This window comes from Archocentrus centrarchus, chromosome 7, assembly GCF_007364275.1.
Source record: "Archocentrus centrarchus isolate MPI-CPG fArcCen1 chromosome 7, fArcCen1, whole genome shotgun sequence".
Classification (NCBI taxonomy): Eukaryota; Metazoa; Chordata; class Actinopteri; order Cichliformes; family Cichlidae; genus Archocentrus; species Archocentrus centrarchus.
This window is the reverse complement of record NC_044352.1, coordinates 16,946,956-16,963,743: the sequence shown is the minus strand read 5'-3', so window position 1 is coordinate 16,963,743 and position 16,788 is coordinate 16,946,956. Positions and strand designations below refer to the sequence as shown.

Here is a 16,788-nt window from a genome sequence, read left to right as displayed (position 1 = left end):
GCCCTTTGGCGAAAACTCACAGTTTTGAAAATACAGTAAGACCAACTGCTTAAGGCTTTCCAGGGGAAATTTGAGATGCTTCTGCTCAAACACCTTGGAGCTGGACCTCAAAGTGTAAAACATGACATTTCCTGTTACCACTAGGTGGCACTACGACTGTCAGTAAATATTGTCATATGTATGTGTTCAGGGGCGGACCCTCCTCCTACTGAGAAAGTTTGATCCAGATTGGTTTATGTCGGTATTAATGAGAGCCAATCAAAATTTCTTGGCGAATGATCAAAATTCACGGGGGCATAAGGACCACGCCCCCTTGGCAAAAACTCACCATTTTTTAAATGTAGATTCCCCTTGGTGTGTAGATTTAACACACCAAATATGAAGTTGATAACATCCAAAACCTTTGAGTTATTAGTGAAAGTCTGAAGGGTGCATATCACCAAATTTGCATGTTTTTTTTTTTTTTTTTTTTTTTTTTTTTTTTTAGCCTGTCATGTCTGGCATCTTTCACAATCGGAATGATGATCCGAATGCACTGATGTACCAAACATATTTGCTTTGACAAGAACAGCTCTATATGTTTCCTATAGGCTCTTCTTGTTAATGTTTGCAATTTTATTTTTATTTATTTATCTTTTTATTTAGTTATTCATGCCAAGTCTGACAGGCAACAAGGAAGGGGCAAGAACAAGAGGTGGGGGGGAGAAAAGGGGGGGGGGGGAGGAAGAAAGGAGATAGAGAGAAAAAAAATAAATAAATAAATAAAAGGGGTTGATATACTCACACACACACACACACACACATTTGCATGTTTAATTAAAAATGGCGGACTTCCTGTTGGGTTTAGAGCATGGCTCCAAGAGGATTTTTTTTGTGCGTCTGGATATGATACATATGTGTAGTATCTTTCCTAAATGTATGTGAAACACAATGGTAGGGTTCGACTTTAGGGGGCGCTACTGAGGCATTTTGGCTGGCCCTTTCCCGATGCCATTAAAATACTTGAATTTTCACCAGGTGTGATGCATGTGCAAACTTTCATGAGTTTTTGAGCATGTTAATTACCTACAGACATTGGAAGAAACTGCAGAAAACTGTAGTAAATAATGGGGTGAATGAAGAAAATAACAGGAAAGGCACGCTTTCACTTTTGCCTGTATGAGCTTAAATGATCATCTCCATCTCATCATGAAACATATTAGGCCTGATGTTTTTTCCTCTTTACATTGTATCAAGGTACTTGATATGTTCAAATTTTAAAAAGCTACACTTTCAAAACATTATTACTTTATGGGCCAGATTTTCTAAGCCTACAAATTAGCATGATGCCACAATAGCAGAAGTGCACCAATATGAGGGAAAAGTTCTGTGAGTGATCAGTTGTTGGTAGTAAACAGTAAGAGAGGATGATGACTGAGTGGGTTTAGAGGGCTGGGTGCTCAGTGAGAGCTTGGAAGGTTTGAGGCTTAGAGGACCAGTAAGTAGAAACTGATGGTATCTAGCAGCTAGAACTAAATACCCACCATCTGTGTGGCAGAACCTACACTGACTGCAACTTCAATGTAAAAACAGGCCTTTTTAATCATAGTTGTATTCAAATCTGGTTCTCTTCCAAAGTGTGTCTTTTTTCCCGTCTCCCTCAACTCACCCCCAACCAGTCACAGCGGATGGCTCCCCCTACATAAGCCTGGTTCTGCCTGAGGTTTCTTCCTTTTAAAAGGGAGTTTTCCCTTCCCACTGTTGCCAAGTCCTTGCACATAGGAAGTTGTTTGATTGTTGAGGGTTTCTCTGTATTGTTGTGTGGCCTTAACCTTGCTGTATAAAGTGTCTTAAGGCAGCTGTTTGTTGTGATTTGGCACTATATAAATACAATTACATTCAATTCAATCCTTGGTGCCAGTGTTAGGTTTGTCAAAGTTTGTCACAGTACAAATATGATCCAATATGGTCCATATCTACACAGGGAGGCTCCATGTGAGTGGACCCACTCCTGGTGTAGATATGGAGGGCTGGTTCTGAGCAAACAAAATTATTTGTAGTTTAATGTAATTGTGAAAGATATATTCTCTTTCTGAAAATAGATCTCATTAAATCCTATGTGTGGGTATTTCAGCAGTGATGTGATAATCAGAGGCAAGTCTGCAATTGGTAGGACAGGAGGAGGCAAGGAGCACCACACCCATAGATACACATATGCAAACAGACAGAAAACACAGGGGAGGAGATCAAACACCAGGTATACCTGAATATAAGGAGGAGAGCTTGAAGTACATAGCAGTCAAAACTTGACATCAGTAACAGAGACATCGTTTTCAGGCAGACTGAAGTTCATTGCCATGGCTAAGGTAATTATCACTATTATAGACTTCATGATATTAGAGTTTTAAATTTTTATTATCCCAAGTGATTATGTGTGAAAATGGTTGGCTTTGTGGCTCTAACATGTTGATAACGTTTCCTTAATGAAAGCTGAAGGTAAAAATATGGGTTCAATGTAAAGTCCATTCTGCAAAATGTTTCTGTCTTAAAGTTTCTTTTTTTCTTTTATTTTTGACTGCATTTTTACTTTATGTGACTGATTTAAGATTCTAATATCTGCATTTGGTTTTGTTATGATTTCATTGAATCTCATAGTTTTCTCCATGTCTTTCAAGTTTTCAATTTGATATCTTAAATAAATCAACAGTCAACCTTAAACAATCAGTCACAGTAAAGTCAAAGTCAACACAAATATAGATTAATGTGCCATTTAAAAAAAAAAAAATTTTGGTATACCCTTTGAAGAGTTCTGGATACAGTCTTTCACCACCTCCCTTAGATTTTACTTGTAATTCATTTGCCAAAAAAAGATAAAACACAGATAAAGCACTGTTTGCTTCAGATCTTCTAGGCTACAGACATGAAATAATATCCATCCATCCTCTTCTCCTGTTCAGGGTCACAGGCGGGCTTGAGCCTATCCCAGGTGTCATAGGGCAAGAGAGAGGGGACACCCTGTACAGGTCACCAGCCTGTCACAGGGCTAACACAGAGAGACAAACAATTCAATTCAATTCAATTCAATTTTATTTATATAGCGCCAAATCACAACAAACAGTCACCTCAAGGCGCTTTGTATTGTGGGTAAAGACCCTACAATAATACAGAGAAAACCCAACAGTCAAAACGACCCCCTGTGAGCAGCACTTGGCGACAGTGGAAAGGAAAAACTCCCTTTTAACAGGAAGAAACCTCCAGCAGAACCAGGCTCAGGGAGGGGCAGTCATCTGCCACAACCGGTTGGGCTGAGGGGAGAGAAAAGACATGCTGTGGAAGAGAGCCAGAGATTAATATCAATTAATGATTAAATGCAGAGTGGAGTATAAACAAATTAAATAAGGTGAATGAGAAGAAACAGTGCATTATGTGAACCCCCCAGCAGACTAGGCCTATAGCAGCATTACTAAGGGATGGTTCAGGGTCACCTGATCCAGCCCTAACTATAAGCTTGATCATAAAGGAAAGTTTTAAGCCTAATCTTAAAAACCATCACACTCACCTATAGGCAATTTAGAATTACCAATTAACCTAACCCCATTAACTGCACCTTTTTAGACTGTGGGAGGAAACCGGAGTACCTGGAGAAAACCAACGCAAACATAGGGAGAACATCCAAACTCCACACAAGGTGGATTTAGGCCCAGACATTTTTGCGGTGAAACAACAGTGCTAACCACCACACCACCATGCTGCCTAAAAAAATATCATGAAATTGAATTATTTTGGCCACAATAATGCAGAAAATCTGATATGTAACACCTTCAACACCTACAAAGTTAACCGTCTGTTTGCATGAACAGAGTGACCTAGGCTGGATTCAAATTGCCAGCCAGTTTCTGTCTGCCTTGCTGGGAGCATGTATTTTAATAGTTCTGATAAGGTTTCACATTTCTAGTATTGTTTCATTTTCTCTAAAGCATACCTACATACTCGCTATGTAACAGGAAAAGTTATGCAGCTGACCCAACCCTGAAAATACACATTTCCTGATTGGTCTCCTCTACTTTTTTGTCCTGCTGCTGTGTTTCTGAATATAAAAATCAATAACTGACAGGGACGGTTTTATTGGATTTCTACGCTAAAGTTTAGCTAATAATTTTTATGTAATTTAACATGAACCACAAATGGACCCAATTTTATGCAAACCAAAACAGCTGGAATATTTATTTATTTATTTACTGAATAAATCTCCAAAGAGACTTGACACTGTGTAAGATGTAAATACCCCCCCACCCCCACACACATCCCCAGTCTTTGGTTCCTCTATGGAACAGTCACATACAGGTGTTGAGCCATATCTGTGCATAGGTTTTTTTGTGTTTTTATAGTATGTTGAGCCTGTTCTCAGTTTGCGACAAATAAGAAGTGGGATTTGGAAACAAATTAAGGGAGCATAAATGAAAAAGACTGAGCTCTACTACTTGTCTTTGGGTGAAAATTGTTGAATTTTTTCTTTTTTATAAACACAGGTGTTTAATGATCCCATCCATGGCCACATTGAGTTACACCCACTTCTTGTCAGGATCATAGACACCCCTGAGTTCCAAAGACTACGATACATCAAGCAGCTTGGGGGGGGATATTTTGTTTATCCAGGAGCATCACACAACCGCTTTGAACACTCTATTGGGTATGTCAACATGTCTACACACGCACCAATATACCCTATTTAAGATTTTTTTAGTGTGTTGCATGGTGATTTGTCGTGTGTGTGTGTGTGTGTGTGTGTGCGTGCGTGCGTGCGTGCGTGCATGCGTGCGTGTGTGTGTGTGTGTACAGGGTGGCTCACTTAGCAGGAAAGCTTGCTGAAGCTCTGAAGTCCAAGCAGTCAAAGGAGTTGGATGAGATAGAGGAGAAATTGAAGGAGGAAGAGACTGAAGAGTTGAAGTCCAAGCAGGCAGAGTTGAAGAAATCACTCATCAGTGACCGAGATGTGCTTTGTGTGCAAATTGCAGGTCTCTGCCATGACATGGGTAAGTGATGCACATCTTTCATTATTACATGTAGTAGGTTTTAAATGCTATTGATGTTGATGCCTTTTTTTTTTTTTTTTTTTTTGTGGATCTTAGCCAGAGATGAGTCAGACAGTAACAATTAAATCCTTGAATGAGCCACGAACAAACATGTTTATTTGATTATGTACGATATACACTATATAAGTCATGCTTCTAGTCATCAAATAAAACATGTTCTATGAGGTTTCAGTGTAAGATATAAGACAATAAAGTAAAGCTTAATTTCCAAAATGTTTTGCCTGGAATACAAAGCTGCACTCACCTGTAGCCATAAAATTATTCATTCACTACCTGAATTAAAACAAAATCTACATATCAAGATTTTGTACACACTAAAAGGTTTAGAGTAATTGTTTTATATTCTGTTGAAATTTTTTGCTATATTTAAATGAAAAATTTACTATTTTTGTGAGTGTAACACTTATGATTACTGTCTTTTCCTGGTTGTAATGCTGTGCATATGTTCTTTAATTATAAAAACAACATGTGGGGATGGTTGGCTTTGCATAAACAGAAAAATCATCAATTCCCTGTAACTAGAATATAATAGATTACCAACATGTAATAAAGTATCACCCACTTTATAATACTTGACGGTGTGAAATAAAATATGCCTGATAAAATTAAATAGATCACAAATGGTCTACTTTATAATTCACAGATACATTCACCATTTGTCTGTTTCATGTTTATTTCTCCATAAAGGACACGGGCCTTTCTCTCATGTGTTTGATGGAATGTTCAACCCTGAAGCAGACCCTGAAGCAGACCCAGAACATGAAGACTGGAAGGTAGGAAAAAAACCTAATTCTCTCTACTGTAAGGCAGTGGAGGTTTATACATAATGCACAAACAACCAGAAACAGCTGCTGACCTCTTGGCTTAATAAACTCCAGCTATTGTTAACAAGACAGTGACACACCCATAAGAACACCTTCACCACAGAGTCCATCCATCCATCCAGATTTCAGTGGCTCCATAATCAAGTAGAATTGATTCTGCTTCCAGAGAGGAGAGTCAGCTGTGGCCACAAGATGGCAGTAACACTGTTTGAGATTAAACTAGAGAGTTTATTTTGATATGTTTAAATTGATGTTTAGTTTTACATTTCACAAGATTAGAATATGTAGTTAAGCATGTAGTTATTCTATGTGGAGATGTTTGCTGTGGGCAGACACAAAATAGTAATTAAGTGCTGAACAGGTTATCTGTCTACATTACTTCATTTAACAAGCTGATCTAAGTAGGCTTTCTTGTGGTAAATGAGTCTTTCTAGTGTAAGAGAAGTTGTCACAGCCACAGAAAATAGTATGCTACAAGCTGTGTCTACTGTAATATAGCTCTCAACATTTATGAGATACTGATCTGGAAAGCTCAAGTTCAGTTCAATTCAGTTCAGTTTTACTTACAGTACCGCTCAGAGGCTTGGACACACTGGTTCTGTATATAGTGCTAAATCACAGCAAAATTCACCTCAAGACTCTTTATACTGTAAAGAGTCCACAATAATACAGCTAAAAAACCCAACAATCAAATGAGCTCCAATGAGCAAGTACTTGGGGACAGTGGGAAGGAAAAACTCTTTTTTTTAAAGATATTTTTTTGGCCTTTTCATGGCTTTATTGAGTTTATTGCAGTTGAGAGAGACAGGAAAGCAGGAGGAGAAACAGGGAAGACACGCGGGAAAGAGCGACAGTCTGGGACTCAAACTTGCGCCAACCACACTGCCATGCGGCATACGTGGGAGCCTGTTCATGCCCTGAGCCACCCTGGTGCCTGAAAAAGCTCATCTGACACAAAGAAACCTCCAGAAGAACCAGGCTCAGGGCGGGGCAGCCTTCTGCCTTTACTGGCTGGAAGTGAGGGGAGAGAGATAGGACAAAAGATACACTGTGAAAGAGACCCACAGATTAATAATAAGTAATGATTACATGCAGAGTGATGCATTACAGGAAGTCTCTAGTAGCCTAAGCCTATTAAATTCAGTTCAGTTTTGTTGATATCACGCCAAATCACAACAGTCACCTCATGGTTGCAAATCTGCATACGGCTCACTTGGTCATTTTTTGGTATGCTGCACAATTCAGTTCAGTTCAGTTAATTTGACTTCAGTTCAATTCAATTCAGTTCAATTCAATTCATAGTTATTTGTATAGCCCAATATCACATACAAACATACACACACACACGCGCACACACACACACACACACACACACACACACACATTAAAAAAAACAAAAGGGTAAATAAATTGTGCAGAAACACAAACAGTGAAATATGAAAAAATGAAACAATCTTGGAAGTAACAAAAGCAGAAGACCAAAATGATTTTGATGAAGAAGATATGATAAGGTCTCAAACTACCAGATTGCTAAATGTTGCTGAACTTAGTGGGTATGACTGTAAAGTGGTATAATAATTAAGTATAAACTCTAGTTAAATGGCATATTAAAAAGGTGTTTTAAAAGTTTCTTGAAATTGTCTTTCAAGTCTCCTTCCCTAATATGTTGAGGTAGGCTGTTCCAGTGTTGAATGAAGTTCCATGTGTAAGCTCTATATGTAATGTAGCTCTGCTAAAACTGAATTGATGCACTCTGTTATTCATTATTAAGAATAAGTTTGCAGCAGAATCCTGTATAAGCTGCAGCCTACTAATAATCTTTTTTGGGAAGTCCAGCAAAACGAGCTTTGCTGTAATCTATCTGCTAGAAGTGAACGCATGAACAAGTTTTTCAGACTCATGGTGAGTCAGAAAGGTTGTATCTCGTCAATATTTCTGAGATGGAAAAAGATTGATCCATTGAAACAGACTGCAGATTACGAAGGTAACAGATGGGTTGGTAATGGATGGCTACGACAGAAATTTAGACTATTTCTTGGGTATCATCCACAAAAACAAATAAAATTTATGAATGAAAATAGTTACAAATGCAGTTCAAGGGACACAAAGACAAACAGCAAATAGGGAAGATGCAAGAAACCCAATGCTGGCAGGCAGTGAACTCATCTAATGGTAAATTAGCCGTTAACTTAAGATAAGCTAGCATTACTTCTGATATTCAGAATTAAATAACATAACATGAATACATGTTAAGCATAATGTGAATACACCTTGGACACAGTAACTCATCTATGACCATGATTTCTGCCCCAGTTATAACTGATATTTTCTGTGAAGCTGACTTCTATGATTGTTCCTACTTTGTGACATGACATCATCAACCATGTCTTTTGGTACTAATTTTGTGTTTTAGCTTTTATTACAGTCCATCTACATGCCAAAAAGTATTATTCACTCATAAAAAATAAAGGAAAGAAACAGTGACCTTAAATGGATCCAGTGACATTAATTATACCTGTAAGATTTTGTGAACTCAAATTTTGTATAAAGTATCTGATGCCAGGGAGACCTCTTTTTTATTATTTTGAAGCTTCTGACACTGTATATTATTATTGTTGTAATAAGTATCAGCAAAATAATTTTCATGCCATTTATATGAGAAATTGTTCTTCTTACATTTCAAACAGAGTTTTAACATATTTTTATGGGAACAATCAGGAAGTTTGTTTTATGTTTTTAAATTGGGTCAAATGTGTTATTCAGAAACACCAACAGTAACATTATTTAAGTTATCTTCAGACCTGTCAAATATGAAACATGAAATAAAACATTGACATTTTGGCATGCAAATTTAGCTGTTCTGTAGCAATAAATCAGTTTTCATTTTGAATTTTCATTCAAATTCTCCTCCTAATATATACATTAATAATGTATATCTTGCAGCATGAGGATGCCTCTGTAGCGATGTTTGATCATCTGGTGAAGAACAATAGTCTGGAACAAGAGATGAAGGATTATGGGCTAGAACTCCCAACTGACCTGACGTTCATCCAGGAGATGATTAAACCTGAAAAGAGTGATGGCACTAAGGTACTGGTCAATTCCTGCCTGAATATTGTGAAATCATTCAGTATTGTATTTGTCATAAAGGTAATTTCTGGTGTCATCTACACAGTGGCCGCATAAAGGTCGAGACAAGGAAAAAACCTTTCTCTATGAAATTGTGTCAAACAAGCAAAACGGGATTGATGTGGACAAGTTTGACTACTTTGACAGGTGGAGCTTGCTTTGATGATTTTTTTTGTAAAACACAGTTTTTTCCACATAAAGTAAGTCTTAAGGGTGTTTTTGAGAGTTTACCACAAAAATTTATTAAAATTCACATATTTCCTCACTCCCATCTCAGGGACTGCCACCACCTGGGTATCAAAAACAACTTTGACCATCAGCGCTTCATCATGTTTGCCAGGGTGTGTGAGGTGGAAGGGCAGAAACATATTTGTTCTAGAAAAAAGGTAGCGACATTTGATTTTAATCAATTTTGAAAGGTGAAAGTTATTTATCGCATTGTCTGTGACTAAAATATGGGCATGCTTTGAACAGGAAATGACAAATCTGTATGGCATGTTCCACACAAGGGACTCTCTCCACAGAAGAGCTTACCAGCACAGAGTCACCAAGAGTGTAGAGATTATGTGAGTACCTATGGTTCAGGTGTCAGTACTACACAACATTTAGCTTATCTACTCTCAGCTGTAAACGTGATATGTTGGGTGTTTTTCAAGGATCAAAGACGCCCTCTTAAAAGTACATAAGCACCCATGCTTCAAAATTAAAGGGAAGACTTTCGATCTCGCCAAAGCTAAAAAGGACATGGAGGCCTATGCCAACCTGACAGGTAGAGGATTCAAGCTGTTATGGATTTGAATGGTGTTTAAAATTTACTATACATTTTGTGTTCTGGTAGACTTTCATCAAAAATTTGTAACATTTTTCAGACCCTGCTGATGAATTTGTGAACATTTCTTCGTTAGAGTTGATCTATTTTCTACTTTATTTTTCTGTTTGCTCTGCAGATCAAGTGATTGAACAAATACTCCACCATGGTCCTTGTTCTTGTTCAAATGAATCCACCCCATCTCCTCTGCAGGAAGCAGCTCAGATTCTGCAGAGAATCATGTGTCGTGACTTGTACCAGTGTGTGGGTGAACTCAAGGTGTGCAGTGAGCTTTTCTTGTATCTGTATTAGAAGTCCAGTATTGATAGCTGAAGATGGTGTTTTCTTATCTACAATTTCTAGTACTGACATTATGAATATACAGTCATGGTCAAAAGTTTTGGGAGTACAAGTTTGTTTTTCATGCGCTTTGGTGTTTCAGTTTTTATTTTTATTTTTTTCTTGATTATGATATAATGAATAACAGTCACAAGGATTTCATACATTTCAAAAACTTTTATTGGCAAATAAATAAAAATTTACTTGTGGCAGTGGAGTCACTGACAAAACTTTGGCTGTATAAATACAATTGCCAACGCATTTAGTGCAGGAAATTTATTCTTGACAAACTATGCTGTTTTTGCCATTATGACATTCAATATTCACATCATTGATATTCTGACGTGCTTTCTGACAAGTGTTTTTGTTGTTGTCTTTGTTCAGATCTCAGCTGCTTATCTGAATTACAGCCAATTTTATACCAGGAACCATGTTACATTTGACGACTAGATAATTAAACAAATGTTCACACCATTTGAAATCCTGTTTGAATTTAGAGACCAGTGGTAAAGTACTGATTGTGTCTATGGTAGTAGCCACCATGACATTACCCAAATTATTTGTTAAATATTTCAAAGCCTTGAGTTTGGCATTAAGGAGCAAGTTACCAGGTTTGTGCTTAGTTGTCAGTTAACACTAGCTAGCTTACTTAGGTGCATTTGTAGGATTTATATGTACTTCATGTGGATACAGATACTGGCGATATGAACAAAATACTAAACTTATTCTTGCACTCTCTCTGTAGTTTGTGATTGTCCTTTTATCGTTGTGAAGTTGGTTGATAAAAAGAAAAATCCTGTTTCAAACAAAGAAAGAGAGATAATTGAGAAACACAGATTCTCTTTAAACAGATGGCTTAATGTGAAGAGTCTCTTTCTGTGTGTTGTCAATAGTGAATAAATCCATGTTCTCCCTCCCACTGTTCTGACTTTCTCAGGTCAAGGGAAACGAGCAGGAGAAAATAGAGGTAAGAATGAGAATTGATCATAAAACAAAATACAATAACAATAACAATAATAACAATGAAAGCACATGTTCTCTCTTCCATCCTTCAGAAAATCAAGGAAACTTTGAAAAAGGAACTGGCTAAAGCCATTCCTAAGGATGGAAAACAGGATGAACAAGACAACTTTGAAATTTTTGTGAGTTTTTATTCTAATTACCGTTAATAAGCCTTTTCTTAAATATCATCCTCCAGTGAGACAATATTTACATCTGAATATAGACACTAGCTTCTGTGTCACACTTCTCTTTTAGGTTGCCAAATTTGACTATGGGATGAAAAATGAGGACCCCATCAGTGACTATACATATTTCTACGAGAAGTCTAACCCTACCGTGGGATTCAAGATCCCCAAAGAAGAGGTCAGGACAACAGTCCTGATCCACTTTGGATGGAGCAGCTCTCATTTCTAGAAATCTGGCCAAATTTATTAACCCTCCTAAAAACTGACTACCCAGGGTTGAGACCAGGAAGCAGAGTTGCAGTCTTACACGCCTCTCTGCAGCTTCTCTCCTCCTGCCATCCCCCCAAAACCCCATCCCCATAGAGTCGGTGCCTGCTCCCAGACCACCAAAAACCAAAGCTAAAATCAGCAAAAAACTATTTAAGCATAAAAATTCAAAAACAATAAATAATACAGCTTCATCAACTGCACCAAAGAATAAAACAATTAAATGTGGATTGTTAAACATTAGGTCTCTCTCTTCCAAGTCCCTATTAGTAAATGATTTAATAATTGATCAACGTATTGATTTATTCTGCCTTACAGAAACCTGGTTACAGCAGGATGAATATGTTAGTTTAAATGAATCAACACCCCCGAGTCACAGTAACTGTCAGAATGCTCGAAGTACAGGTCGAGGAGGAGGATTAGCTGCAATCTTCAATTCCAGCTTATTAATTAATCAGAGACCCAGACAAAGTTTTCATTCTTTTGAAAGCCTGACTCTTAGTCTTGTCCATCCTAATTGGGAAAATCAAAAACATGTTTTATTTGTTATTATCTATCGTCCACCTGGTCCTTACTCAGAGTTTCTGTCTGATTTCTCAGACTTTTTATCTGATTTAGTGCTCAGTTCAGATAAAATAATTATAGTGGGTGATTTCAACATCCATGTAGATGCTGAGAATGACAGCCTCAACACTGCATTTAATCTATTGTTAGATTCAATTGGCTTCTCTCAAAATGTAAAGGAGCCCACCCACCACTTTAATCATACTCTGGATCTTGTCCTAACATATGGCATAGAAACTGAAGACTTAACAGTATTCCCTGAAAGCCCCCTCCTGTCTGATCATTTCTTAGTAACATTTACATTTACTTTAATGGATTACACAGCAGTGGGGAATAAGTTTAATTACAGTAGAAGTCTTTCTGAAAGTGCTGTAACTAAGTTTAAGGATCTAATTCCTTCATTGTTATGCTCTTCAGTGCCATGTGCCAACACAGTGCAGAGCAGCTACCTAAACTCTGCTCCCAGTGAGGTTGATTATCTCGTCAATAGTTTTACATCCTCACTGCGTATAACTTTGGATACTGTGGCTCCTCTGAAAAGGAAAGCTTCAAATCAGAAGTGCCTGACTCCGTGGTATAATTCACAAACGCACAGCTTAAAGCAGATAACCCGAAAGCTGGAGAGGGAATGGCGTCTCACTAAATTAGAAGATGCTCATTTAGCCTGGAAAAAGAGTTTGTTGCTCTATAAAAAAGCCCTCCGTAAAGCTAGGACATCTTACTATTCATCATTAATTGAAGAAAATAAGAACAACCCCAGGTTTGTTTTCAGCACTGTAGCCAGGCTGACAAAGAGTCAGAGCTCTGTAGAGCTGAGTATTCCTTTCACGTTAACTAGTAGTGACTTCATGGATTTCTTTACAAATAAAATTTTAGACATTCGAGAAAAAATTATTCATAACCATCTCAAAGATTATTCTTCATGTTCGGCTGCTTTCAGCACTGCTGGTATTTGTTTAGACTCTTTTGCTCCAGTTGATCTTTCAGAGTTAACTTCAATAGTTACTTCCTCCAAACCAGCAACATGTTTGTTAGATCCCATTCCTACTAGACTGTTCAAAGAAGTCTTTCCAATTATTGATGCTTCAATCTTAAAAATGATCAATCAGTCTTTATTAGTTGGCTATGTACCACAGACCTTCAAGGTGGCTGTAATTAAACCTCTGCTTAAAAAGCCATCACTTGACCCAGCTGTCTTAGCTAATTATAGGCCAATCTCCAACCTTCCTTTTCTCTCAAAGATTCTTGAAAGAGTAGTTGTAAAACAGCTAACTGATCATCTGCAGAGGAACGGTTTATTTGAAGAGTTTCAGTCAGGTTTCAGAATTCATCACAGTACAGAAACAGCATTAGTGAAGGTTACAAATGATCTTCTTAGAGCCTCTGACAGTGGACTCATCTCTGTTCTTGTCCTGTTGGACCTCAGTGCAGCTTTTGATACTGTTGACCATAACATTTTATTACAGAGATTAGAGCTTGCTATAGGTATTAAAGGTACTGCACTGCAGTGGTTTGAATCATATTTATCTCATAGACTCCAATTTGTTCATGTAAATGGGGAGTCTTCTTCAGACAGTAAGGTTAATTATGGAGTTCCACAGGGTTCTGTGCTAGGACCAATTTTATTTACATTATACATGCTTCCCTTAGGCAGTATTATTAGAAAGCACTGCATCAATTTTCATTGTTATGCAGATGATACTCAGCTTTACCTATCAATGAAGCCAGATGACACACATCAATTAGTTAAACTGCAGGAATGTCTTAAAGATATTAAGGCCTGGATGACCTCTAATTTCCTGCTTCTAAATTCAGATAAAACTGAAATTCTTGTTCTCGGCCCCACAAATCTTAGAAACACGGTGTCTAACCAGATACTTACTCTGGATGGCATTACTTTGGCCTCCATTAACACTGTGAGAAATCTTGGAGTCATTTTTGACCAGGATATGTCCTTCAATGCACATATTAAACAAATATGTAGGACCGCTTTTTTGCATTTGCGCAATATTTCTAAAATTAGAAACATCCTTTCTCAGAGTGATGCTGAAAAGCTCATTCATGCATTTATTACTTCTAGGCTGGATTATTGTAATTCATTATTATCAGGCTGTCCTAAAAGCTTTCTGAAAAGCCTTCAGCTGATCCAAAATGCTGCAGCTAGAGTACTGACAGGGACTAGAAAGAGAGAGCATATTTCTCCCATATTGGCTTCTCTTCATTGGCTCCCTGTTAAATCTAGAATAGAATTTAAAATTCTTCTCCTCACATACAAGGTCTTGAATAATCAGGCACCATCTTATCTCAAAGACCTCATAGTACCATATCACCCCAACAGAGCACTTCGCTCTCAGACTGCTGGCTTACTTGTGGTTCCTAGGATACTTAAGAGTAGAATGGGAGGCAGAGCTTTCAGCTTTCAGGCCCCTCTTCTGTGGAACCAGCTTCCAGCTTGGATTCGGGAGACAGACACCCTCTCTATTTTTAAGATTAGGCTTAAAACTTTCCTTTATGATAAAGCTTATAGTTAGGGCTGGATCAGGTGACCCTGAACCATCCCTTAGTTATGCTGCTATAGGCCTAGTCTGCTGGGGGGGTTCACATAATGCACTGTTTCTCATTCACCTTATTTACTTTGTTTATACTCCACTCTGCATTTAATCATTAATTGATATTAATCTCTGGCTCTCTTCCACAGTTCTCTTCCCTCAGCCCAACCGGTCGCGGCAGATGACTGCCCCTCCCTGAGCCTGGTTCTGCTGGAGGTTTCTTCCTGTTAAAAGGGAGTTTTTCCTTTCCACTGTCGCCAAGTGCTTGCTCATAGGGGGTCGTTTTGACTGTTGGGTTTTCTCTGTATTATTGTAGGGTCTTTACCCACAATACAAAGCGCCTTGAGGCGACAGTTTGTTGTGATTTGGCGCTATATAAATAAAATTGAATTGAATTGAACAGTGTGCATATCTCTGTAAGACAACTTCACCTGCATAATTTGTCATTTTTTATGTTGCTGTCCTTGTTGTCAGATGTCCGATCTTCTCCCAAAACACTTTTCTGAGAAGATCATCAGGGTTTACTGGAAGAAAGATGATAAGAGTCTGGAGAATGCCAAGAAGTGCTTCAGTAATGTGAAAAGCATGTGTTGGGCAAGTAAACAGGCAAGTTTCTGTATATATTCTGTTAATCTGTATATGTTGTTAGAACCCTAAGTCAAAATTATAGGTCCATGACTCTGATATTTTGGTAGTACTAATGAACTTCATATAAATGCAGGAGGAGAACAATGACGACAGCAAAGACACTCCAGGAGATGCCCAGGGAATCTGAAGAAATATTCGGAGTTTTTGTGCTACTGCAGAGATTTTTTAATGGGAATTTAAATCAGTAAACTTTGTTTATTTTAAAATATCTTGTGATTTTTAGTTTAAATATTAACTGTGATTTACTTTGGAAATTAAATATAAATAATGGATTTACATACTGAATGATTTCTAAATCATTTACTTCTCTGGTTGATGTAGTTTTGTGGCTGACATGGCTGTTTTACTTCCTTAAGTATGTATCAGTATAAAGTAAGAATTTAAACTCTAAAATAAGCCATTTATTGAATAAACTGTGTGTCACCTATTTTTACTATATATTCAAACTAAATAGCTCAACCTGGATCAATATACGATTAAGATGGGCACTGGGTCCTGTTGTGATTTGCGGATTGTGTGAAAATGAATTTGTTATTGTGTAATGGGTCTCTAAATAAAAATCTACCAAAGATTAATAGAACCTTTCAGTTGTTTTCCTTTTCTGATTTGTTTACTGCTGGTTTCTGATCTATTCAAAATAAAGCTCCTTTTCACTTGTGTCATTGTGAAGTTACAGCATAAGAAGAAATTACTCTATAAATATTGTACTATATTTATAAACTGCATAGATTTATCCATATTATACATCCATACTACAACAACCTTTTTCCCATTTTGAAACCCTTTTATTTCCCCTATTAAGAGGAAGAGTCTGTATAACAGCTGATAAGAAAATCAAAATCCAGTAAACATAATCTGAAAGTTTGGTATTAAAGAGGATAATCCAAGACTGAGCCAAAGGGTCCAAAGGAGGAGGGAGGCACGACAGACACACTGATTCTGTCAGGCAAGAAAAACTATTCTTAACAGCTACATGTTCAACTAACCGTTTAAACGGAGTCTACAATATGTCAGGGTGTTGGAAATCGCACTCTGTATGGCAGATAGCGATTAAATGAAAAAAAAAAATATGTGGCTCCACTCCAGTTTGCCAAAATTTCATTGCAGCAACTCAAAATGGTATTCAGTAGTCTGTATGGCCCCCAAGTGCCTTTATACATGCCTGACAAGGCATGCTCCTAATGAGATGACGAATGGCGCCCTGGCGCAGCTCAGGGTATCACTGAGTTCCTGGACAATCTGAGCAGAGCCGGCCCGAGGCATAGGCGACATATGCGTGTGTGTTTGTATATACATACATACACTTCATAATATAATTCATCATAATATTTGGTTTATTTCCTAATTTGATTACAGTGTTCGATGACCAGAGTTGCTGTGCAATGTGTGCGGCCTACAAGC

At 37.7% G+C, this 16,788-nt stretch overlaps 1 protein-coding gene across 1 annotated transcript in view; it reads left to right on the top strand.

Moving 5' to 3' along the window:
* Positions 1-15,927, top strand: part of LOC115782915 (deoxynucleoside triphosphate triphosphohydrolase SAMHD1-like) — a 40,752-nt gene extending 24,825 nt beyond the window's left edge. Inside the window, exons 7-20 of the mRNA XM_030733429.1 lie at positions 4,509-4,669; positions 4,819-5,012; positions 5,760-5,845; positions 8,840-8,986; positions 9,072-9,172; positions 9,303-9,411; positions 9,500-9,591; positions 9,682-9,794; positions 9,973-10,112; positions 11,110-11,139; positions 11,228-11,314; positions 11,430-11,537; positions 15,214-15,345; positions 15,461-15,927. Of these exons, the coding sequence (XP_030589289.1) occupies positions 4,509-4,669; positions 4,819-5,012; positions 5,760-5,845; positions 8,840-8,986; positions 9,072-9,172; positions 9,303-9,411; positions 9,500-9,591; positions 9,682-9,794; positions 9,973-10,112; positions 11,110-11,139; positions 11,228-11,314; positions 11,430-11,537; positions 15,214-15,345; positions 15,461-15,514 (1,554 nt within the window). The 3' untranslated portion in view covers positions 15,515-15,927. The remainder of the gene's footprint in view (positions 1-4,508; positions 4,670-4,818; positions 5,013-5,759; positions 5,846-8,839; positions 8,987-9,071; positions 9,173-9,302; positions 9,412-9,499; positions 9,592-9,681; positions 9,795-9,972; positions 10,113-11,109; positions 11,140-11,227; positions 11,315-11,429; positions 11,538-15,213; positions 15,346-15,460) is intronic.
* Positions 15,928-16,788: the final 861 nt, after the last annotated feature.